A 27,314-nucleotide genomic window follows, 5' to 3' on the forward strand; every position below is an offset into this window, starting at 1 on the left:
ACTGCTTGAATAACTGGAGTGAATGGAGAAGTAATAATGAGGCTCAAAGTAATATTGAAAGTTTTCAATTGCAAAGAAGTAGAGAATGCAGATAAATTTTGGGAGTATACTAAGAAAACGGCAGAGATTTAAAAACAACATTATTCTAAGAAACTACTCACACCTACTCCACACAAAATATTGGTTCATACTCAAAATATCATTGAACATCAATCACTACCACTTGGAGAACTGTCAGAAGAAGCCCAGGAATGCAAAATAAAGATTACAAGAAATATCGATATCAGAATACGTGTAATGTTTCAAGGATTTGGCAGAATGAGGACATATTTAACATGCTTCCACCTTCTTAGGATCCACTTATTTCTTCCTTAAGGCATGTGAGAAGCCAAAAAGATCTGAAAGAACGATACTCTGCAGAAATGAGGAGGTTATTACACATTTCCCCGGACTTAGGTGATAGTTTTCAAGAAATTTAGTGTTTACATATTATTTTTGTTGTCTTTATTTCTTTTTCCACTGTTTGACTTTGATTATAATGGTTTTTATTTTGATTACGTTGATTAAAATTATGTTTTATAAAGTTTACAAACAAAACCAAAAATCATGGCTTTACTGCAAAACATAATATATTTAAAAACCTTCAATTACAATTCTACATCTATAGAAAATAGCTAGCCTGCAGAATTGATATAATTTTTTAACTTCCATATTGTTAAGCAAGAGTATAACTTGATTTTGCGTCAGTGTTTCGCTACCAAAAGTATTCTTTCTTTAAGAAATGGAAATCTTCCAACAAAGTGTAAAACTTTTGATATATCACCAAAATACATTATGTACTCTTGAATACTGGAAAAAATAAAAAAAAAAATGCGTTAAAATTTAAAAAAAAGTACTTTTTTCCCACTGTTCATTCGAATTGGTCCTTTTTCGTTTCGCTCTACTGTTTCAACTCACTCAGATTACTTAAAAATTTGATTGCATATTAAAATACCGCTATGTTTATCACCTTTGTTAAAACTTCTTATTTTACCCCAATTTCTGAAACACCCTGTACTCTTGGAAATTTCCTTCAAGATACAAAATTTAAGCAATATCTTTATTCGTTTAGGAGATATGATTTTTGAAACCAAAAAAGTCAAAACGGGCAACTGTGCGCCGACAAAAAGCACCGGAGTAAAGCCTACTTCAGTTCGACCACCGTCATCTATATACATTTTTTTTATTTATATAAATTTTAAATAATTTTGCTTTAAACTTAACTTTAAAATCAAATTTTTTTGGTGATAATAATATCTGCTTAAAGCCGAAGATGACATACGTTCCGGGAAACGTTAAACAATATTTAGTTAAATTTTTCTTTGAAGTTAACAGTGAACAATTTCGTAAATCTTTTAACCTACGTTAAATTATTCATCGACCCTAGCCTTCCAACAGCAGTGGCCACTACAGCAGACGGGTAAGTCGATTTTCTTTCATTCTAATACATATACATATGTATATGATTAAAAGTGCGGGTTAACGAAAGTGTTCTCAAAAAAGAAAAGAAAAAAGATACATAACTTAAAATAAAAGGGGGGTTTTTATAAGAAGGGGAGTTGTAATTTTAAAAGAATAAGCGAGTAAAAGATATCTTGAAGATCCAATTTCTATTAAATCGAAGACGATTCAAATCGAATCAATTAGATTTCCCTTGATTAGCGTATGATTGCCACATACGATTAATTTTATTTGTTAAAATAAATTAATTTTTTTTGTTGTGATAAATTAATTTTTTTGTAAAATTTAATTTTAATTGAATTTTCACTACACACATATATACACTTTTTGAGTTAAAATTAAAGCCTTTATTATATGGTATTTTAATAAAACATTTTGTTATTTATTAAAAGAACATAATGGAATTTAAATGAATCTCAAAACGACAAAGATGATGGTTTAGGTTTTTTTTGCATAAAGGAATGAAAGAGTGGGGGGAAATGAAGAAGACAGGGTAAGGAGAAAAAGCTGAGGAATGGGGTTGTTTTTAGCGAGGAAGACAACCAGGTAGGGAGGGTTTAGTAAATATCTGGCGCATCAGTACCACCGGGATGCTAGACTGGCTTTATTTTTTTTGTGATGAGTCCTGGGTTCAATTATGTTAGTCACGACCCCACACAGGCAAAGCGGCTCGCTACACCCTCTTCACACCATTTTGGTGGGTTGTGAGAGGCTTTGGTTAAATCTGTTAAATTGCACCTACGAAGAGTTATGTGATCATCAATATTGAGATTCGAAGAGTTCTACACTGTATTAACTCAAATTGAAGAAATATTGATTTCATTAAAGGTGAACCATTGACAGCAGTACCTGAGCCAACTGTTGTTAACCTAAATATCAACCAGCTCACACATTGAAACCTACTCCAAAATATGATTCAAGGCTTTTGGCAGAAATGGCAAATGGAGTACTTAACTTCTCTTCTAGAGCGATCCAAATGGTAGCAGGCCAGAACATATATAAATCCTGGTCATCATCAAGGAGCTAAAAAATTAAAACCGTAATAACAGGATCAGATGGCCATTTAAGAGTTCTACCAAGACAAACTTAACATTAATAATTAAACTTATTTTCAATTGAATTCAGTACTTAAAGTTTGTTGAATTTGTATTTTTTATTGAATTCTCTTAAATTTGTTATTAAAATCAATTAATTCATTTTTTATATTTGCCATGTAAATAAATTTTTTAACTCCACAGTACTTGCGGTTTCAGATTTTAGTATTTTATTGATTTAATACTTTTAACTTGTGTATAAGCATGAATAAACATAATTTTCTTCCACTTCGCATGTGGAAATTCTTTTTCTCGCTCACTTCAATCTCACCCACAGCACAATACGGGACCATTGGCAAATAGGTAATTTGTATCAAATAAATTATTATTTTTACAACTGGCCTCTTTTTTTATGATTGCTTTTTTGAGCTTGAGAAAACGATACGTTTAATTAGAACTGATCATTATTCAACAAACGCAGCAATATTAAAACATGAAAAGAATATCCTACTTACTCATGTCGAACATATTTCTTTCCATTTCATTTTTTCAGACACAAGCTGTAACATTTGTTTGTTATTTTCGAAAAATCTAGTGTCAACAAATACAGCACGATCTGTTGCACGAAGATCTACAAATAATTAGATAAAAATATAAAAGCGAACCAATTTCCTTCAGCTTCAATTCACAAAATGAATATGAAAACAAATAAAACATACAATTTTCTTGATATTTTTCTAACTTTTCTGTATCCATAGATATTAGCATTTATGTCGAAAAAGTGCTGATTTTTAATGGTTGGACATTTCGAACTTCAATCTCAAATATCTCAGATCTCCCATGAGTTATCGACAAAATATTTTTGCAGATATATCTGGCTTAGAACATTCTTTAATATGATACCAAATTCATTGGTGTACACTCCGGGCCTGATGTCCCTTATAAAATGAGCAATCCCCTTTGTATTCTTCGCCAGGAGTCAGGCAACCACTTAAACTGTCATTTTGTTTAAATTTTTATTCTTCGTCAGGTGTCAGGCAAACACTTAAGCTGTCATTTTCTAGGCATTTAAATTTGACCAAATTCCCTTAAAAAAAATATAATTTACAACACATCAGTGTTGAAAGTTGCGTCTTAGAAAGCTACGGCATCATCTAACTGAAAAGCCCAACTGTCGTAGCTGGGCAAAACGCAAAACTTTAATACTATATGGCGCTTTAGCGATGGTCGATGATATAAATACATTTTCTCTTTATACCAGAATTTGTATCAGTTAGTTTTAACTTTAGCAAGGCATGTTTGCTGAATAATCTATTATTAACAATTCCCAACTATATGACAAATAAGGGAAAAACTTGTAAAGCATTTAATTTTTTTTTTAATTTGTAACAGGTTTTTGGTATAGCTTTATACCTAAAATTTCGGGGTTGGTAAATTGACTATCTTAGGATGTGAAAGTCTATAGTTGTTTAATTATTTTGTTGCACATTTCTTGGGACAATTTTGGTTAAGAATTTAATAGGGCTGCAAATGGTATAAAATCAAATCAAAATAAATTAGTTTAGGATTCAAATTGTCATTTGCTGAAATTTAAATAAAATTGTTACCAGATCCTATTACAATGCTTTCATAAAAATAATAGACACCTAACAATTTTGTAACAATTATATTTTTTGAAAAAAAATTGTCACACCCACTCGATAACATTAAAAGATTATCGCAACATTGTAATGTAAAGAAATATTAGTTAGAATTTTAAGAATATATGATTTAAAACTAATAGAGACCTGGATCGAAAAAGTTTTATTTGTATTTTAATAATTTAATTTGAATAACTTTAAAGCATCTTGCACATGAGCTACAAACTACGAACTGTGGATGTTCGCATATTTTGACTTTTCTTTCACATGGGCTTTATTTCTATTCGCAGACAGCGACGAATGGAATTACACTTTTCTCCATATTTTCCTCAGTTATGATCTTTCACACAAAAACAAAACAAGAGGGTATAATTTTAAGGTTATGTTGCGCGCGAACAATTTATTCGTTGTAGTGTGAATGGTATGTGGAACGAGAATAGAGCTTGACAGTTTGTAGCAATCACATTGCAATTGTTTAGAGAAAAAAATGCACATCTTATTATCCTAACAATAGTGTCAATTGGTTTCTTATAATTTAAATGTGTTTTTGTTTGAAATTGACTTTTTGAAATGTGTAAAATCACGTTTGTTCCTACATTCGTAGTTCGCTCTCATGTGCAAGGCCATCAAGTTTTCTAGCCTGTGCCAATATGAATTGCAGGTCTTATCGACATTTCTTAATAGAGAATAACCATGTGTTCTACATAACAATACAATAAATAAAGGGCTTACCAACAATGGGATAATCACTCATCAAATATCGTATATTCTGTAAACGGATTCTTCCGCTGTCACCATCATCAAATTCAACGTTAACAAATTCGGAACCTGCATCTGTAGTATCGGACTCGATTGCCTTTCCTGGATACAAACACCGATATTGTTGGCTCCAATATGCACAAAGTCGAGTTCCTGTTGGTACTTTTTTAATAGTTTTTGGTACAACTTCCAATATCTATAAATTTTAAAATTAGTCAAATTGATCAGAATAAAAAACGTTAGATTTACAGTGTCCTTAAAAATGTCTTCCCTTGACATAATATGCGATTTGTTTCCTCTTTCTCCATCGAGTGTAATAGCATAGACGTCTGGTGGTTGTAATGGTTTTAAAATGCCCGCATAAAAAAGACCACCCATATCAGTTAATACCCGAGTTTCCTGTCTATATAAATGTTCATTTGATAAAACAATTTGTTTATCAATTTTCTTATTGAGCTTAATTCCTTCTTTGATAATAATGTTTGGTTTATGTTGCATTTTAGGTATGGGAGACCTGCTTTTCAAAGTGATTTTGTCAACTTTTAGGGTAGGAATATGCTTTTTTGTATGTGATTTATTTTTAAAACGTTTATTTTCACATAAAACTACATTTTCAGATTGCTTAAAAGTATTGTCTTTTATTAAAGAAGTTCCTTTACCAAGGGAAGTTGATGTTTCTTCGTTATCTTCACTTGTTTCTATTGCGCAATCAGTGACATTGTTGTTTTGATTATTTAAAGATTGAATTTTAGATTCATTAGCAGGTGGGGGAAAATTCGAAGACTTTGATTGAAATTTATCAAGGAAACAAATAAAACTGGGATTCTTACAAGAAATGTTTGCAAATTTATATTCGGAACTAACTTTTCTTTTTTTTATTTTATTAATTTCATCCAACTTTCTCTTTTTCTTTCTGTATTGTCTTGTTATATCAGCTAGTCGCATTCGCATATCTGATTCCATTGCTTTAAAAAAATCTTCAGGTCCAGGCCACTTAGTGTTCTTTTTGTCGACGTTTTCGAAGGCCCTTCTTAAATTATCTTGCACTTCCTCACAATCGAAACTAAAACCATATCCCTGCCGTTGTTTCGAATTTTTTTTTTTCGTTTCCTTGTAGTACCTCCATTGCCTGGTAGACTTTGATTTGGAATGTTTGTGCTTTTTTTTTTTTACTTCAAGTGTCTTTTCTCTTGTACTTTTATTAAAGTTATTACTCTCAACCTCTTCTTGTATCCTCTGTTCAGCTAAAGCGCAAAGTAGATTGAGACCTCCTAAAGATTTTTCACCACCTGGCGTAGAATATTTAGTAAATTCATCTACAGACTTTTTTAGCTTCGAGTCTACATATTGTATTTCTGAATCATTAAGCTTAGTATCGATTACTTCGTATTCATTAAAAGCCTTATTTTCATGTTCTTTATCAACATTTTCAGATGGCTCTTGCTTAACACAAACTGATTTATGGGAATCATTATTAATAAGTGATCCTGTGCTTATGTTGGAAAGTAACTCTAGCCCAGACATTTCGACCAAGGGAGGATTGGTGCTAGTCTTAAATGCCAAACTGCCGCTATTACATTCGGTAAGTACAGTCATACGATCCACATAATATAAATCGTTTTTATTAGCAGTTGTGTTTGATTCAAATTCATTTTCATAAACATACCTTTCTGGCTGAGTTAAAAGACTGTTGTGTTTAGAAAAATCATATTCCGGAGTATATTGTTGAAATGATTCAGTAGAATTTTGTTTTGACAAAGGATTTTGACATCCAACATTATTGTTATAGCACTGAGTAGATGTGTATTTGATTGTATCGGATGACGGCAGATTGCAAGAAATCATTTCAGCCGTACTAGCTTCTAATGTAGAACTATCATCATCACTGCAGATAGGAGTATCTGTCTGAATATTTACATCTTGCATTTCTGGCATTTTAGAAAAACCAGTTACCCTGCTACCTGCATCTCTGTACATGCTATTTGCCTCTTCAATTTGTGGTGGAGTTAAAAGTGTCGTATTGGTTGGAGTTTTATAATTAGGTAACATTGGCACAGTTAAAAGTTCGGATGGCGCATGTAAGTTATTCAAGAAATTATGAGATTGTTCACTTACTGTTAATGGCTGTGGGCCAATAAGATTTAAAGTTGATTCGGAATAGTTGTATTCATTTTCTTTTGATTTTATTGTTTTGCTCGTAGAATCAAGATTAATTAAGTGTCCCCTGTTAAAACTGTTTTGTTGCAACCAATCATCTTTTTTCATTCCACTGTTTTTTGCTGGTTGTTCTATCCTTCTTGTATCAGAAGAAATTGAGAGGGAACGACAGGCATTCCCTTGTGAATGATGACAAACAGTAGACGGTGCAGCTGTTGTTGTCAAATGATTGGTCCCGACAAGCTGAATGGACTGAGTTGGAGTGTTTGGCTGCGAACTTATCAATGGAAATAAAAAATTTGGGGCTGTCGTTGAAGTTCCTGGGTTTTGCTGCATGTATGGTGGCCAAAGAAGCGCGGTTGGTTGAAAAGATTCTAATATATAAGATAATTGTTACAAAAATACACACACAAAATATATAACGTCAACTGAAAAAAGATTAGTGAATTTAATGCCTACCTATGGCAGATGCTGCAGGAAGCAAAACTAGTTGCCCTCTGTTGGGATCTCTGGTATATTGTAACCCAACAGGTGACATTGATATTACGGATTCAAGTGGAAAAGGATCTGAAAAAAAAAATTAAAAAATTGTATGCATAAATTCGTAGGTACTATTATTTATAATTAAATTAGTATATTTTAAATGTCTAACCTCTTCCTTGCATCTAAATATATATTTAAAGTAGAATGTTCTTATATTTATTTAGCTTACAAGTGTTGAGTTTTTTTTAATTGATCTATATATAATAATAATAATTGGGTGGCGTGACAGTCCTTTGAGATATAGGGCCTAGTGACTTAGAACTTTCAACCATTGCAGTGTACGAGTAATGTTATCGGGGATGGAGGGGACCTACAGTTTTAAGCCGATTCCAAACGGCTTATTTCAAAGAGCATTTTTCATGACAAGAAGACAGAGAGTAATTATGTGCCCTTTTAAGATACTATTGGATGGAATATCAATGGATAATAATGAACCACAACAATACCACGAAGTCAAGTTCCGATCTATTGAGCAGTTGTGGCAGCACATTGAATCCTCCAATTACACCATATGGGAGTCAAGTGATAACCCAGCCTCAGAAGGCTATAAACATATAGACTTCATCAATATGGAGCAGAGGGATCAACAAACATTTGTAAAGTTATCCATAAAAATACATCCACAAGGCAGTGTCAATTCTGAAATAGGCATCGTCAAAAACAACTCACTACATCTACCCAAGGTTACCATTCTTAAATTTGATAGTGATAACCAGAATTGGCGACAGTTTTTTTTTATCTATTTTTGCAAATGATAGACAACCAATCTATACCCAACATTCAGAAGATGTGGTACCGCAACACACATCTAAGTGGATCAGCTGAGAATTTAACTCGTCATCTATCCCTGACTGGAGAAAACTACCGAACAGCATGGACCAGCCCTCAAGAAAGACACAACAATATCAGGGTTCTCACTTCCACCCTTACAAAAGATAATTGGGCAACCCAACAGTACACAACCACAGCCATCAGTAACGGGCATCAAGAATCTACACGACACTACGCAAGTGTGTTTGATGGCGTTAGGCAACATTGGTGTGGATACGGCAACTTAGGATCCCAATTTACTACATTTGCTTGTGAGCAAACTTGATCAAAGCAAAGGAACTCTTTACGAGCAATCCCTTACTAAACCAAAAGAATTACAATCAATAAAAGAATTTTTGACGTTCTTGGAAAGTCAGTATCAGTCGTTGAAATCAATTGGACAGAAAAGAAAGGATTGAACCCCTCGAGCATGTGCATCTTTAATATTAAATCGTAAAGTAGCAGTCAACAGATTTCTAGCACTTGAACGAAGATTAGCCAAGAATAGGAAAGTAAAGGACCAATACATTCAATTTATGCAAGAGTACGAAGATTTAGGCAACATGACCAAAATCTACATCAATGACATAGTATCCCCTAGTTACTTCATACATCACTGTGTTTTCAAAGGAGATAGCAGCACCACCAAACTTCGAGTTGTTTTTGATGCATCATCAAAAACGTCTTCAGGATTTTCATTAAATGATATCATGTACACAGGTAGGCCCTGTGTACAAGGTGAACTACTTTCATTATTACTTCGTTTTCGACTGCCAAGATGCGTATTCTGTACTGATATCCAAAAAAGAAATCGTCAAATAATCATATATCCAGACGACAGAAGATACCAAACTATTGTATGGAGAATTGATGAAAAAGCACCTCTGAATTGTTGTGAACTCAACACAGTGACCTATGGAACAAGAGCAGCTCCATATTTGGCTACCAAGTGTCTGCAACAGATCGCCAAGGAAAACAGCGAAAGATTTTCACTAGGATCCAAAACACAATGATTTCTATGTCTATGACTGTTTGACCGGCGATAACAGCTTTTGTTACAACCCTAAAAAATGCAATACCAAGTCACACAAATATTAAAGGGAGCAGGATTCAAACTAAGGAAATGGTGTGCAAATCATCCCCGATTACTTCAAGGCATTGCTGAAGATTACCAGGAATTCAATATTGATTTCGGAGATAAAAGTATCGAATCAATCAAGGCACTTGGTTTAACATGGCAACCAAAGACCGACAGATTTTCTGTCAAAACAAGAATAACGAAGCGGATTGTTACATCAGATCTTGCCAAACTATTCGATCCATTGGGTATAATGAAAGATTGAGAGGCTTAAACAATTTTCAGTTCTCACGTCATATGTTTAACAATAAGGTACAGATACAGATACAGATTCACAACTTTCCTGATGCATCTGAAAAGGCATATATGTGTACCAGCGAGTAATTCTAAAAAATGGAACAGTAATAGTAAGACTACTTTGTTCAAAATCCCGAGTGGCTCCACTAAAAAGACAACCATTACCGCGACAAGAACTATGCGCTGTCGTTTCAGGGGTTCAACTAACAGCTAGAGTTAAGAACGACTTAAACCTTAAAGACGTGTCTAAATTCTTATGGACAGATTATGAAATCGCACTTGCATGAATAAATTCACCATTACCATTATTTCAAACATTTGTTACTAACCAAGTTTCCAATATTCAAACACTAACACTTTCCGAGCAATGGCAAAATGTTTTTCAAAACAATATCCAGCAGATGTGATATCAAGAGGTCTTCAACCAGAAAAGTTTACATTATGTAGACTGTGGTTTTACGGCCCACTATTTCTACATGGTCAGGAAGATAGTTGGCCAGCAAGTTATTCCCAAGGAATGTGGATCCCAGACAACAGTGAAAGAAAGAATTATTATTAATGTAGCAACAGTGATCCAGGATTGTGATCTGAATATGATTTACAAGATAAATCATAGAGAAACTTTTAAAATGCTTCAACTGATATTCTCGTATATCCAACGCTTCTGTATTCAAGCTAGAAACAAAGAGGGTATAAGAGAAATCCATTTAACCGCACGAGAGCTAGAAGCATCACTGATAGTGGTAATACGAGCAATGAAGGCATTTGATTTCAAGGAAGAAATCAGTGACGTGCAAAAATACAAGGAACTGAAGGTAAAGATCCAGTTTGCTAGCTAGTCTCCATTTTTGGATGACAAGGGAAATATGAGAGTTGAAGGTCGACTAGACTCCTGATTACTCCCTTTTGATAAAAATAATCCGATGCTTTTACCATACAACAATCCATTGGCAAAACTATTGATGAACGAAATTCATGAGCAGCACAAACACTGTGGCCCAAAGACATTGCTTGCTCAAATGATGCAAAGGTTTTGGCCTATAAAGGGCAAAATAATGGCACGACCAATTGTACACCACTGTATTAAATTCACCAGAGCTAGACCACAATTACTTGAACAAGTAATGGAAAATCTACCTTCATCAAGAATCACACCGGCAAGATTCAGGAGTGGACTACTGTGGACCATTTTGGATTCATTACAAAACCCGTGGCAAGCAACCTCACAAGGCATAATGTTGCAATCTTCTGTTGTTTCGCGACAAAGGCGGTACATATTGAACTAGTAAGCGATTTAACTACCGAATCGTTTTTTGGAGCATTGAAACGTTTCATCGGTCGCAGAGGACATTGTGAAATTTGTGGGAGCAAATAATCAACTAATTGAATTATATGACACAATATACTCAGAAGGTGCACGTGAAACCATAATTAAAGAGTGCAGTGGTCATGTAATACAATTAACTTCATACCACCAACGGCCCCTCACTTCAAAGGACATTTTCTTATCGGCGAACTACTCACCGCAAAAACTGATTTTAACGCAAATCCTCTAAGTAGACACTTTTGTTTGTATGTATGTATATTTTATTTAGTAAAATGTTTTTGTATGCAGAATATAAACTACTTCCTAGAAATAAAGCAACAGATTTAAAGATTTTTTTTTTAAATTAATATTTTCAGTTTTTTGTTATTTTTGTATTTTTTTTTCAATATTTGGTTGAACCTCTTTTTGCTTTGATAAGAGCCTCAATTCTGCGCGGCATACTGGCAATTCATGATTTGACTGTTTCCTGCATTTGTCGGTGGTGATTCCACACGTGAATTACTCTTTCAATAAGTGGCCACATCTTTAGCTGCTTTCCTCTTCATCAGCTTCCACACTTTTTCAATTGCGTTCATAACAGGGCTGTTTCCCGACCAGTCCAACAGAGGGATGTTTTCTTTAGTCAAATAAGTTTTTATGGACCGGTCTGTTTGGCATGGAGCTCCATCTAGCATAAAAATGTATCCATACATCTATTCTTGAACGTTAAAAATATTGCGTATAATCTAATAATTATAAAAATTCTGCAGTGCGTCTACGAGTAATAATATGGGCAGGTACTTTCCATTGGAAAACTAATTTATTTATACTATAGTTTCTCTGATATGAGATATAAGTAATTGTTTAAATCTTCTTAAAACAGCGTAATTTTTTACTTCGAAAGGTAATTCATTAATAATTTAAGTCCACAATGGAAAAGCATATTTTGAGTTCTAGAATCTCTATAAAACTGAAGTCTAAAATCAAAATTCGATCATAAGTAGTTCGGTTGGCTGTCTCCCACTTAGGTTAGGCTTGATGTCAAGTATTTAGGTGCTAGATCGTTTTTTAATTTGAGCACGAACAGTAACGTATTAAACATGATTCTTTGTTTGATGTTTAACCATCTTAGACAATATAGAATCCAATTTATTGATCTATGCAAGCTTTATTTAAGAATGGATCTCATAGCATTGTTTTGCAGAACTTGCAGTCGATTTATGTGCTCATTATGACATAGAAATAGAATTGTGGAACAAAACTCAAAATGTGGTTTAATAATTGTATTATAAATATTAATGACACAAATAGTTGTTATATTTTTTGAATGCGTTTAAGAATCCCAATTTTTTTAATTTCTTTTTCCACACATAAACCATATGATTCTTAAAATTCACGTTATTGTCTAGTATTACCCCTAAATTTTTCATTTCTTTCACTTGTTCAATGTTTCTTCAACCGATAAACTTACATTGTCACTACTTTTGATCATCATGCATTTAGTCTTTTTCAAATTAATTTTAAGTTTGTTTAACTGCAGCCAATTACGCAGGTTATTTAAATCTTATTTCATATCTTACATAATTTCAGATGTTATTTTACCACTTACGAACATGATCATCAGCAAACAAAGATATTTTAGAATTTCTTAAAACTATAGAAATGTCATTGATGTATATCAGAAACAGTAATGGGCCAAGTATTGTTCCTTGAGGTACACCGAAATATGTATAAATTGCACTTGAAGTTGAATTATTCACACAGGTCTTTTGGGTTCTATCAATTATGTACGATTTAAACCAATTAAGTTAACTGCCTTTAACACCATATTTTGAAAATTTAGTAAGAAGTGTTTCAAATGCGCTTTGAAAGTCCAAGAATATTGCAACAATATTGTTACCACTATGACTTTCTTCTTTCAAAGTCATTATCAGCCAGTTAAGGGACGTTTGGCATGAGTGGTTATGTCGAAAACCTGATAGATTTTCTATTAATAATTGAACATCACATACATATCTATAAAATTGTTCATAAGAGCTAAATTCTTCACAGTCCGTAGTTCCATTTTCTTTAGGTATTGGGATAACAATGGATTCTTTTAAATTTTTCGGGAATTCACCATGGATGAAAGATTCATTAACTATTTTTAATATTATTGGACCTATAATATCGAAACAATCTAAAAAAATGATTTTGCATATTTTTCTTAAGTCATTTAAGTCTATTTCCCTAAATTTAAAAACACTTAACATTATTTTCTCGGGGTAGCATTGAAACACGCGAAAAATTAAGAATTTAGTCTATTTTTTGGTGTTGGTGTTTTTGTTATAGTGCCGGGTGTAGTCGGGTTAAAAAGTTATTTTTAAAATAAACTAGAGGTTTTTAATATATTATAAAAGCCAAAACATTTTCATCTTTCCTCCTTAAAAAGCACTTTGAAGTTTACATGTTTCTGTCCAATAATTTAGCTTTATTCTAACTTTTGTTGCTTTCTTTTAAATTCGACAGCAAATCGAAAAACATTATATGTGCTTTTTAATGAGAGCACAGCGAGAAACTTAGACGATAAGTTGTCATTTATGGAATGTAGCCTCCGAAAAATGGTTAAATGTCCCCAAAACGATTTTCAAGCTTTTAGTCATGATTTGTAGCATTTCAAAACTGATTTAAAGCAGATATGGATATCCTCTATGTATATATCAAAAAATGATTTTTGAAAAATAATGATGAATGGCTTAATGCTTCTATATCAATTCGTAACTGGAAAGCGAATAGTGGGGCTGGACGCCAAGCAAGAGTTTTCAAGAATTGACGGATCGCAGTACGGAAAACAAAAGAACTCCGCGAGCAGGTACCTGTTAGAGAGTTTACCTTCGCCGCTAGCGTTAGTCAACGGATGTCGGGAAATGTTACAGCCTCCAAACTTATAATAGGCGCAACTTCTTCACCAACAAGAGCCACAAAATTTAGAAAAATGATAGATACCGCTCAGAAACCAAAAATAAAAACACACACCCGAACAAGCTTTAAATATCTTTGTTGAAGTAGACTTTACAAGGACAGTGTGTAATGAGGTTGGGAGGAAAGGTATCGGGAGCAATTGGTATAGGAGAAGGGTGCCGTTTGCATTGAGGTAAGACACCCTCTAACGAGGAATGAGTAGGATATGTTCGTGCGAAGAAGGTACCTCTGGGATGAGAACTAGGATAGGGATTGGGTGGAGGAAGGAATGTCCGTTACGGTAGCTGCGGCATGCTTGCGGTGCACAGCTGAGCTGGTCGGATGTTGGGGGGGTCTTGCTACCGTAACCGGAACTCAACTTTTTACAAAAACATAGATCATGCCGGATATTTTAAAATTAATTGTGCATTACCACCACTTCTTCACTTTTCTCGGCGGTCGCTGATGACGTCACGGCCTGGCCTTTACCCACCCTTCCTAGAATCCACTCGGCCTGGTATTCGGATTACCCAAAAGCGTATCCAGGAAAGTTCACTGCCGTGGAACTAATAGAGAAACAACAACGGGAGCTTTAATAGCCGGAGCCACGCGACGGGTCTTTGCTTCTCTAGCGTCCCGTATCTGAATCGTTTTCTATAGTAGTTTATTTTTGTTGTTTCTAATCGAACCCTAATTTCCTGCCTACAAAGAGCTCGTTGTGGGTGGATAAAAAAGAGGGATGCAAAATATTGCGCCACTGGTGACGTCGGCGACTTCTTCCCTGATCAACACGTACAGCAAAACAAAACTAAAACTCGAGGAATTTTCCCTATCACAATGCAAATTAATAAAATAGCGCAATAGAAATTAAATAATTAAATATAAGTAAAGGTGATTAACAAAAAGAAATAACGAAAAAAATTAAATAAATAAATATTATAGGTAAAGCAAAAAGGTATTTGAAAATTCAAATAAAAGAGTTGGAATATAATAAATAAATAATAAGAACAAAAAAAATAAAATTTATAAACATAAAATCGGAAAAAAAGGTTTAAAGTGGGTTATAGTGGTAACGTAGTAAGTTTGTATATATATGTATATACATAGACCAATCAGTGGAGTCCTGCGCGCTGTCAGGGAACTCTTTTTTTTATTTTTTGGTTTTTCTTTTTTTTTTTGACTGACTTTCCACGGAAATAGTAAAAAAATATGTGTTACTTGAGAGCCTGGGTACTTCACAGGCCTTTTTTCGGATAGAGAATTCTTCCACTCTTCTTGCCGGGTTGAAAAAGCTTTCCTCGCTTTTGTTAAATAATCCACCTTTTTTGTATAAAAAAAAACACTTTTTCTAACACTTATTCTGCTTTTAATAGCAAACAAACCCAACCGCGCAGTTTACACTTAACTATCAATAATTTAGCAATTAAATTTAAATTACAATTTTTTTTATAATTGCTTTAGGCTAACTAACCCGACTACACTTTCTTTTTTTATTATTTTCGCTCGACCGTGTTTACACGGCGATGCCTCCGAATTGATTGCCACACACTACGAGTGTTTCTAGTTGAGTTGGTGACGGACATCTGAGGCCTTACTGTACGGACCGAGTGTACATCGCTTCATTCTATATCTAATCCATCACCTCATCCGCTATACATATATTCAATTCCATCTTATGTAAATTAATTACCGTCCGCGGTTTCAACGGCTTCTACTTTTTTATATACATAAGATTCCTCTTACCGACGTCGGTTGTTTATTAAGATAGAGCCAGTTACTACCTCTATCAGTTAGCATAAGAACTAGTTTGGGTTTGGACCCTCGCTAACTTGTCAACCAGCAATGAAAGACGTCAGATAGTAACTTTGTTTATTATATTCCGATTTTCAATTTTTGTTCCGTGCGCAAGTGCCTCCGGGTGATTATTTTAATTTAAATTAAAAAAAGTATAGAAACAAGCATGAGTGCGGACCAAAACATAAAAAAAAAACAAGGTATCTACAGAGGGAAGGAAACATAATATCCATAACTCCAACCTGGGAGTGATAGGAATCTCCGAGGCCAAAGCTAAGTAGCATTTTTTTTTCTTCTTCTACCTTCTTTAGTCTTGAGTTTTTTTTCCACAGGTATGGATCTATAAACACTGGGACGAGCGAACGATGGACGAAACGAAAGGCATAGCCCCACACAAAAACAAAGTATCAAATGAAGGACGAGGAATGGAATATCTGATTTATAAATTGTTTTTTAACACATTTTTCTCTTTCAGTAGCAACCACAACAAGTGGGAGTTATTGCACAAGAGTATTTTTCCTCTCATTAGAGAAGCAAAAAAACTATGCTATCCAAAACCAGAGTCAGTAAGAGTTACGGAACCGTGTGCAGAAGTTGTGCTCCAAAACTTACTCGATCACACTAGTACTAGACTTTGTATTTATCTTGAAGATGTTCTCAAAAACTGTGCTGAAGAACAATTGGAAAACCTGGAACTAATTTCAAAATGGGGTTGTGATGGCTTTCATCAAACAGCTTATTAACAAAAGTTTTCAGATGACAATCACGACGCAGACGACTCGAATATATTCCAAAGTTCTCTAGTCCCATTGAGATTACAGTCACATGTTGGAGACAAAAAAAAAAAAGAATTTATGGCAAAACCTGACACTGTCATCCACTCGGTTTTGCCGCCCAATCCGCATTCGATTTCTTCATGAAACTTTTGAAGAAATAAAGTACATTGAAAACAAGCACAAGAATTACTAAAGACCCAAATAGTTATTACAGAAACAGAAAATTTCGTTTGACACACATTGCTTCTAACAATGGTTGACGCAAACATTTGTAATGCGGTAACTGGTACATCCCCTACCATGAGATGCTACATATGTGGGAAAACATCAAAAAGTTTTAGTGACTTTGAATATACCAATGTGGAGGATCCTCAGTCATTTAGATTTGGCTTGTCAATTCTCTATGCTAGAATCCGTTTATTTGAAACGGTACTCCACCTATCATACAAAATTCCTCTTTAAAAATTACAAGCCCGAACTACAGAAAAAAAGAACGTAATTAAAGAACGAAAAGAGAAAATCAACAGGAATACAGGGAAGGGATAGGATTAATAATAGATATGCCAAAAGCTGGCTTTGGGAATTCAAACTCGGGCAACACGTCTCGAAGGTTCTTCGCTGAACCGGATCTAGCTGGTTCAGCGAAGAAGCTAAAGCTAAAGATTATTCTAGAAGCGTTGTCATCCGGCCACAGAATCAATGCCATGAAGTTTGAAGAATTTTGCAAGGAAACTGCAAGAATGTATGTAAAACATTACGGTTATCATCCAATGACGCCAACTCTTCATAAAATACTTGTGCACATCTCGACTATAATAAAATATTCCATCCTCCCTATTGGCCAGTTATCCGAGGAGGCTACCGAGGCCCATAATAAGCACTTCCGTTTATACCGTCAAGATTTTGCAAGAAAATTTTCAAGGATTATGTGCAATCAAGATGTTTTGAATCCTTTTTCTCACATAAGATCCTTTGATAAGTTGTAAACGTAAACGAAAATGCAGCAAAAGGCAGCCCTACTTAAGCGAAACGTTAGACCTTTTTAAGCCAAAAGAACCAGATTATGAAGAATGTGAAGAAACATTAAGACTGGACAGTTTAAACGAATCAGACTAAGCAAAAAGCTATATTTCTATGTTAATGTTATTTTGTTTTCGTGTTATACCCTTTTTTTTTTACAGAAATATACATAAACTGTACTCATTTATGCATTTTTATTAATTTCTTGCAAAAAATTCATCTCAAATAATTTTGGCCGGTTTTTGAGATAAAATGCTCCTAAGTGCATCGTCACAAATATCATTGGATGGAATACTTATGGTCGGTTCTACGATACAGGACGAACTTTTTATAATTTTGCTTTGCTTTAGACTTTATCGATATGCTCTAACAGCCGAAATTGTCAAGATGTATCAACAATATCTTAGCACATCCATCGCATAGGAGGTTGCAGTTTATCTTATGGAGAGAAGTTGCACACACTCCTATTGTATCTTTCGCCAGTTAAACTTCAATTTAAAATTTCCAATTAATGAAAAAATAAAACTCAATATTTTTTTATACTTCGTTATAATTTATATTTAAAGTGTTATAAATATTGAATTTATTTTTTATGTTTAATTTGGCGTTTTTCTTTTTTAGTTCAGAGCAGAGCACGAACTGTCAAAAAAATAATTATGTTTCTTTGGGCGTTTTTCTTTTTTAGTTCAGAGCAGAGCTCGAACTGTCAAAAAAATAATTGTGTTTCTTTTTGAGCTCTGAGCGTTCAGAGCTTCAAATTCGTGTTTCTTTTTTAGTTCTGAACATGTTCAGAGCGCGCTCTGTGAGCTCAGAATAAAATAACAGAGTAAACGGAGTAAAATGCTGAGCACAAACAATTTGATATCTGAAAGCCGGGAAATAAAAAAAAATCATCATCAAAACAATAAAAATGGCGGAAGAGGCTGGTTGCTCTGTTGTAGAAGGTAAGATAATTTTGGAAAAACTAATTGCATATAGCATTTTTATGAATCAAATTTATTTCAGGCGTCAAATGGACCAACGTTATGACTGTTTTTCTGATTAATTTGATTAAGGAGAATTTTGAACGCCTTCAAACTAACATAAAAAAAACTATATACCAAAAAATGACAGTTTAGTGCTCAAGTTGTTTCATAATTAAATCAGAGAGCTCTGAACATACTCTGTTCAGAACTCTACTCTACTCTACTCTGTTCGCTCAGAGTATGCTTAGAGCTCAGCTCTGAACTAAAAAAGAAAAACGCCCTTTTTCAGCTCTGATCGTTCAGAGCTTCGAATTCGTGTTTCTTTTTTAGTTCTGAACATGTTCAGAGCGCGCTCAGTGAGCTCAGAATAAAATAACAGAGTAAACGGAGTAAAATTCTGACCACAAACAATTTGATATTTGAAAGCCGGGAAATTAAAAAATGATCGTCAAAACAATAAAAATGGTGGAAGAGGCTGGTCGCTCTAGTGCAGAAGAAAATATAATATAGAAAAAACTAATTGCATTTAACATTTTTATGAAAAATTTGGCCGATAAAAATCAAGAGTATTTAAGTTTATGTGCTTCTGTTCTAACGTCTGATTATTACGGAAACGATATGTTGACTGGAGCTGACGACTTAGATACTCTAACCCAAAAACGAAATGAAGTTGTTTCTATTTTGAATTCAGCTGGATTAGAGCTTTCAAAATGGAATAGCAATCATTTTTCCTTAATCGAGAAACAAAACAAAAAGAAATAAGGCTTACCGAATCCAATCTCACGAGCACGTTACGCATAGCTTGGAATCCTGTGGCTGACGAATTCAGTTTTTCTTACGAGCCGAAGCGAACGTATACAAAATACACTAAGAGATCCATTTTATCTCTTTCTTCGTCCCTTTTCGATCTAATGGGTTTACTCAGCCACATCATTATTCGAGCTAAGATCCTGCTACAACAGCTTTGGATTGAAAAAAGTTGACTGGGATGCATCAATTCCACAAAACATTGACACTAAGTGGCGTCAATTTATGATCGATCTTCACTTTCTTCAAAATCTACTTTCGGGTCAGTAGAAGTGAAGCTTTTAGTCACCAAATCTAGAGTTGCGCCAGCTAAGAAGCAACAACTGCAGCACATCTTTTGACCAAACTCTGGGTAAAAATTCATAGAGTGATCGACAAAACTTCTCGGAAGCATCATTTTGGACTGATTCGGCAATTGTTTTGCACTGGATATCCACAGACTCATCAAGGCTCAACACATTTGTTGGAAATAGGGTAGCACAAAGTCAGGAGACAACGAAGCAGGTGGTTTGGAAACATGTTCCAACAGGCCATAATCCTGCAGATTACGTTTCCCGAGGATGCTTCGTGAAAGAGCTATAAAACTCGATTTGGTTTAAGGGTCCAGAATTTTTAGTTGAATAGGAGGAAAATTGAAAAAGTGCCTTTCTTTGAAAAAGCCAAAAACGGCTTTAAATTGTCAACAACCAGACAAAAACTATTATTTGTAAACAATAGAGAGGATGCTTCGTGAAAGAGCTACAAAACTCGATTTGGTTTAAGGGTCCAGACTTTTTAGTTGAATAGGAGGAAAATTGCCTTTCGTTGAAAAAACCAAAAACGGCTTTAAATTGTCAACAACCAGACAAAAACTATTATTTGGAAACAATAGAGAGAGTAAGTTCGTGTACAAAACTTATCAGAATCTTTGCGTTTGTTGCAAGTTACCTCACTTTGCGTGTATGAAGAATTCCGTTTCCTAGTGAATTTCTGACAGCCAAATCATTGATAACGTCAAATCAAGTACTTTGCTAAGGAAATTAAAGCTATGCAATTAAACGCACCGCTTGAAGGATCCATAAATTCTCTTAGTCCCTTCGTCGAGGATAGGAATGGTCTTCTTTTGTTAAAAGTGGTCGGGCGATTGAAGCATGCAAACATTCCCGATTGAAGTAATCATCCATTGTTACTGCCCAAAGATCGCATCTTCATTATTCGAACTACTATGCTGGTCTAAAAGCTCTTGTCGCATTGACCAGACAAAGATTTTGGGTAATAAATATTGGAGAGGTAGCACGAAGGGTAGTAAGAAAGTGTCCCCATTGTTCAAGGTATAGGCCAAAACTTTATGAGTAGGCTATTGGAAACTTGCATGCTGAAATATTAACACCATCACGTCCATTTGTTTGTTGTGGGGTGTGTTTTCGTGGTCCAATACACACCTATTATACAATTCGAGGCAAAGTTCCGTATACGACTTATGTTGCAATTTTTGTCTGCTTCTCGTCGAAAGTAGTTCACTTGGAAGCTGTGTCAGAACTTTAAACTGATGCTTTTATAGGAGCATTCAAAAGGATGATAGGTCGTAGAGGTCTCCAGAGACAATCACTGTGACAATGCGACAAATTTAGTTGGCGTACAGTTAAAATTGAAAGAATTATGCGATATGTTATACAAGAAATCTAACCAACAAAATATTGTTAACTTTTGTTCTAATTCCACCATACATTTTTATTTTATACGCCCCGGGGCACCCCACTTCGGTGGAATTTGGGAGGCAGCCGTTAAAGTTGCTAGAGGCCATTTCTATCGACGTCTCCGACATCAGCTATCTTCAGCGATGGCGGCGAATAAATGCCGTCAATACTCACTTTTGGAAGCAGTGGTCATCAGAGTACATCCAAGAACTCCAAGGACGTGCAAAGTAGGCGTTATCCAACCCAAACATTACACTTGGTAGCCTTGTCATTATTCACGAGGACAACCTACCCCCTCAAAAGTGGCTCGTGGGGAGAGTCACGAAAATCATCTAAGGTTCAGATGGCTGAGTCGGAGTCGCCGATAAAAAAACATCATCATCATTAACTTTTATTTTTAAATTTTGTAAATAACTCTTAAATATCTTGGATTTAAATTCATATTATGTAACTGTCAAAATGTACTTTTTAAATTCAAATTTAGCACTCAAATTATACCAATCGCCATCTTTTTTATATTTATAAATTCGCCTTAAAACTTTAACTGAAAATGTAACGTAATATCTCTTTTGAAATAACATGAATTTTTGTATAAATACCTGTTAGCGAAATATAATCTTTCGACTCTTATTGTACAACCCTTAGATGAAAATCGCTGTCTTTTTATTTTGAAAACAATTCTCGTAGTTGTATTTCGCTCTCTTTGATGCTCTTTATTCGAAAGTCATTCAAGGTCCTCACGGTATGAAGAAAAAATCAGTATAGTCAAATTAAATAAAGTTGTTTTTTTCGCTACCGTTGATATAGATCAACGCATCAACCAGGATCTACCTATCCTTTCAACAAAGGGAATAATAGAGATTTCTGGGTTGACGGCCAAGTTATTTGATCGTTCAATTACTACTTAGAGTACATCCAGAAATGGAAAGGAGTGAGAATCATGAAGGCCTCTGGTGAATCATTAAAGGCTGAAAGGACACCGCAACAAACCACTCGCGTTGAATGGGCAAACAGAGTTCTTGCTGCAGCAAGGAACGGGAAAGACTTCACGTCTAAAAAAAACGGTCTCCTGAGGGGGTCATTCCGACACCAAAACAGCCTCTTGTGCACAAAACCAGCACTTCCCTTAATCTCATCAGGAAACAAGCCAGTTTCAGTGACGTCACGAAGGGCAAAGTCGTGGTTGCGGTCATTGACAGGAGCGTTGATGATGGCACAATAACGGCTGATCGTTGGCAAATGGTCAAGGTTAAGCTTTCGGGTGGCATTTTAAGCATTTTGAAAGAGCTTTCAGGACCACTTCCTTCCATAAGCTATGGGGGTTGGCTTCAGGGTCATGTCAAACTCTTAGTTTGTGGCGATCAGAGATCTTGGGACTTGTACATGCTTGCTGTGAACCGGTAAGGTAAAGTTTGGCCAGGTGCGAGGCTCGAGGTTGTCGCTAAGGAAGACATTCCTAGCAGACCTAGAGCCCGCATTTGGATTCCAATCGAACCTCCTGTATCGAGGACATTCTCGAAATGATCAAGGTTTGTAATCTACCCCTGCCGACGAATAACTGGAAGATCAACTAGAGGAAGTGAAGAGTCTTTATAGGAGTGCCATTGTGGTACTCAATTAAGAATTCTTGGCTCCTCTAGCCCTGACCAATGGCTCTATAAATGATGGTTTCGAATCAAAAGATGAGGCTATCGTTGATAAGGGACCTCCAACATAAATTGAAGGTGACTGGCCTGGGACGTCGTCTTCTCTCCCACCAGAGGGTGACGATGCACCCATACCCTCTCCAATCACGACTTTACCCTCTAAAAAGGTCGACAATAATCCATCCTTAATGCAGACTGAGGAAGACTTAACCATGATTCTTCTGAGCGAGGACAAACTCTTGAATGCTTCAGTTAGTACTTGAAAGACATTGTCCTGATCCAAGAGCCATGAGTTGTGAGATCCGTTGTTCGAAGACTCAAGACTCCTGGGTGTAGTACACAGGAGTATTGAGTCTTCGAACAACGAATGTATGAGACAGATAAAGTTAAACATAGATATCCTGTATACTAGTGAAACGTAGCATTAATGTATTTTTACTCCATAATTTCAGAGACAAAGATACCACCGTAGCTATGCTGGAAAAAAAACAAAGGAAGATTCTGGCTAGTGTCGGCGTATCTTGACCATGACAAATTTGGACCTCTTCCTGGAAAAACCCTTGAGAGAATCATCACTGAAGCAGAACATCAAAGGATCCGCATAATTATTGGGAGCGATGTTAACGCTCATCACACGGTATGGCAGAGTACGAATATCAACGACAGAGGTGAGCCTCTTTTTGATCATATTCTTGGTACTAACCTCTTAGTAAGTAATGGTGGAAATGAACCAACCTTCATCACTAAAACTCGACAAGAAATCCTAGACACAATTCTTATCTCCAATACTATACACCATATGATCTTCGACTGGTAAGTATTTAAACAACACTCGTTCTCTGATCATAGATCTATCAAGTTAAATATCAATGTGATTGAAAACCCTAGTCCACTGACTTTTCTAAATTATCGGAAAACTTACTGGGCTTCATACAGGAACTTATTACAAAGCTTACTAAAACCTGGACTATCTAGTCATATCTCTTACTCTAACGAACTTGACAATAAAGTCAATGACCTCACCTCAGCTATGAACAGATCGCTAGAAATTGCTTGCCCACTTACATTCACAAGAGCAAAGAGGAAACCACAATGGTGGGCCTCAGGGCTTGACTCGCTCAGAACAGAATTTATGAATGTAACTCTTCAACCAAGACAAATCTGCAAGACTAGCCTCTCACTAGACTATGATGATAGAAGAAACTTCTGAAGCCTAAAGTTACCTGAAAATTCTTTCAACTAATACAGCGATGCCAAGCTGTTTGAAAAATGTACACAAATTCAAGTAATAAACTGAACTTACTACTGGACACTCACTTTTCTGGTAGTTCTCTTATTGCAACAATCATATACGTTCAAGTTCAAATACAACATATCCACAAGGTCTGATCACAAGCGACAAGCTACATGGGCTCTCAACAGCTTCAAACCATTTAAATCTGCAGGACCAAATGGAATAATACCAGCCGAACTACAAAAAACTTCAGACATAATTGCACCAATCCTTGAGACAATTTTTACCAGCTGTCTTTACCTGGTCCACATTCCCTCGGCAAGGAGAGAAGTTAAAGTTGTTTTTATACCCAAAAAAGGTAAATGCTCGCAAGTGAATCCTAAAGATTTACGAACTATAAGTCTATTATGATTCCTTCTTAAGACTCATTAACAGATAATTAACTCAAAACTGGGCAACTCTTCTGGCAGACGATTAGTAGAGGGACACCGCAAGGTGGTGTTCTATTCCCTCTTTTCTGGAACCTAGTGGTGAATGAAATCCTAACTAGTCTAGATGCGGAGGGTTTCAGGGTGATCGTGTATGCAGACGACGTTGCTATAGCAGTTTCAGGAAAGCATCTTAAAACCTTAAAAGAACTCTTACAAAATGCCTTAGACAGGCTAATATTTTGGATCGGTGTGGACTGGGTGCTAACCCACACAAAACACTTTTCTGTGTTTCAATTCAGTGAATTTTATTTCTCATTTCTATTTGTTTTGGTTTTAGACATTTGTTTTTATTTGCATGACTGGATAATTCAGAGTAGATTAATATAATATTCTTTCGCTTAATGTAAATTTTGTGTTGGCATACCGCCATACGGGCCACTTGTTTTGGCACTAAGTGAATCCCAAGTAAGTGAGAATTCCGATCCTGCTGAATTTTGTATTTATGGGTATAGCTTGGTGCCTTTATTCTTTTCCCATCATGACCTCGCCATATACATTAGGAATGATGTTGCTTATCAACTCTTACCACAATATGGTACTTGACCATTTCCTTTTTTAATTATATGTGGTTTTCCGTAATATGCAAATCATTCACTATTGCTTCCTTTATCAAAGCCCTTATTAGACAGAGTGTCCTTCTCGTGAATTTGATGCTTTGCCTTATTCCATCCAAAGAATTGTTTCGTCGTATCGTTGCACTGAAATCGTTGTTACGGGCGATTTTAATGTACACAATTATTCATGGCTTCAACATTCAGGCCACACAACACTCGAAGGAGTGTGTGCTAAAATATTCGGTGAGTTGAACAAAAAACTCAGCTAGTCAACAAGCCCATTCAAATATCGTGACGCCAGCGCTGATATGATCACAAGTTTAGTTCTTCTGGAGAACTTTTATCCCGAACAGGGTTAAAAGTATTACCTAAGGAAAGCGCATGGTTTGATGCTAGCTTTAAAGAGGTTATAAGGGTCAAAGAAGTCAGTTTCCGTAGTTATAAAGCCAACCCTTCTGAGAAAAACCGGAAAAAGTTCAAACAAGTTAGGAAGGCCTGCAACGCCCATATTAGACATACAAAAATATTTACATGATCAAAAATTGCGGCAATGTCTCAAAAATTGAACAAATTTTTGGACATTTTTGAAAAAACATGAGGAATTCTTCCTTTTCCTCAGCTCGGTGTCAATAACACTCTTTTTGTAAGCTCTTTAGAGAAAGCTAGTCTCTTTGCTAGGCAGTTCGCCGCCAAATGTGCACCTTGCTATCAAAATTTAGCTAGCTCATAGCACATGGGTAGCCACATTTTTTTCATCTGAGTTGCATACTATATTGAGCACACGTTATGAACATGAATAAAATTAAGAAATATAGTACATTAAAAATTATAGTCTAGATCATATGAACTTACTTGGATATTGCCAAAATGTTGGCGGGGGCCTGTTTGAGTTATGTATACTTCTGATGTCTTCATTGTTTGTACCAGGAATCAAATCAGCCCCAGCAAAATAAATATTGCCACAGCCTGCTGTCGTCACTCCACCTTTATAGTAATATAATCAAACGAATTAGTACTTTCTCTTTGATACTCATTTTGGTTAGAATAAAATGTATTTAGGTACCTATGTCTGCAACACGAATTCCAAAATAATTAATATCTCTGGAAGGTTGTTGTACAGGTGATGAATCTTGAGTTCTTTTTTTTGATACTGCTAATCCAACAGACATTAAATTATCTATTAGAAAAGGTGAACTTGTATTCTTTAAGTATCAAGTAAAATAATATAGTTTAACATACTTGCGGTCATTTGCGAAAGGGATTTATCCCTATCCGATATTATCGGTGACGAAGATTCAATTTTAACCAAAGTTGTGGTCATAGATGACATTGATTTAGAATTATGATTTGTAAGATTGTTTGAGGTCGTTACTTCAGACACTTGGCAAGGCTCCCGCTTGATCTCCATAAAAGTGAGACTCGAAGAAGAATTTACATGGTGATGGTTAATACTTGGTAGATTTTTTTGTTGGATTCCAATGAACGAATGATTTTCAATAGACGAGGCTGTTGAATTGTAGTTATACCCATGCAAAGGCGATTCCGAAGGTACAAACAATGCTGTTGTTGATAGAACAGATTCTGCCGTCTTATCGCAACTATTTAATATGTTTGGCGAGGAATTAAAAGTTGCCATAACTTTAAATGTTATATGTTGACTGTGCAAACTAATATTATACAAATTTGACCTTATAAAACTTGAACTATGTTAGATAGCTGATTGTTGGCTTTTCCAGCTTTCTGAAAATAATTTTGAATACTGACATTTATGTAAGAATACAACGCAATTGAATATTTGTCTAAACAATTTTCAAACTAGCCAAGCATTACCAAAAGTAAATGATTTGATGAATAAAAGTATTCTTGTAAACACACAGCATGAATACAGATCTTTAAATATTTATATATTGCTTGAACAAGTGAAAGGTATTTTCAGACTTCGCATACAATTTGGCATTTATTATTGCTCCAAGGATAAGGAACTTACAGCAATTAGAATAACAATTGGATGTGAACCCTATGAGCACAGACATAACTCTTTTTCTATTTTGTAAACACTAGATGCTTTCAATATTATTTTCAGATCATTAAAGACGAAATTTTATTTTAATTATTACAAATGTCATTTCGTTAATAGAGAATGCAAATCAAAGATTAAAAATACGAAGATAGGAAAACTATCTTCTTAGAAGTCAAAATTGAAATAAAGTTTGTCGCACGTACGTGCAGTATGCGTGCTAGTGATTTAGAAACCACACATAAGCAAATTAAAGTTTTTAAACATACG

At 35.1% G+C, this 27,314-nt stretch overlaps 1 protein-coding gene across 4 annotated transcripts in view; it reads right to left on the reverse strand.

The window, feature by feature from the left end:
• Positions 1-27,153, reverse strand: part of LOC129952392 (protein winged eye) — a 77,067-nt gene extending 49,914 nt beyond the window's left edge. Inside the window, exons 1-7 of one of the 4 annotated variants that reach the window (XM_056064957.1) lie at positions 27,015-27,153; positions 26,267-26,767; positions 26,091-26,204; positions 25,880-26,011; positions 7,550-7,657; positions 5,183-7,464; positions 4,907-5,129 (exon numbers count right to left, since the gene is read on the reverse strand). In XM_056064957.1, the coding sequence (XP_055920932.1) occupies positions 4,907-5,129; positions 5,183-7,464; positions 7,550-7,657; positions 25,880-26,011; positions 26,091-26,204; positions 26,267-26,663 (3,256 nt within the window). In that variant the 5' untranslated portion in view covers positions 26,664-26,767; positions 27,015-27,153. Of the gene's footprint in view, positions 1-4,906; positions 5,130-5,182; positions 7,465-7,549; positions 7,658-25,879; positions 26,012-26,090; positions 26,205-26,266; positions 26,787-26,857 lie in introns of all 4 variants that reach the window. The other 3 variants (XM_056064966.1, XM_056064974.1, XM_056064950.1) reach the window with 3 other exon arrangements.
• Positions 27,154-27,314: the final 161 nt, after the last annotated feature.

Source organism: Eupeodes corollae, chromosome 1 (genome assembly GCF_945859685.1).
Source record: "Eupeodes corollae chromosome 1, idEupCoro1.1, whole genome shotgun sequence".
NCBI classification, from domain to species: domain Eukaryota; kingdom Metazoa; phylum Arthropoda; class Insecta; order Diptera; family Syrphidae; genus Eupeodes; species Eupeodes corollae.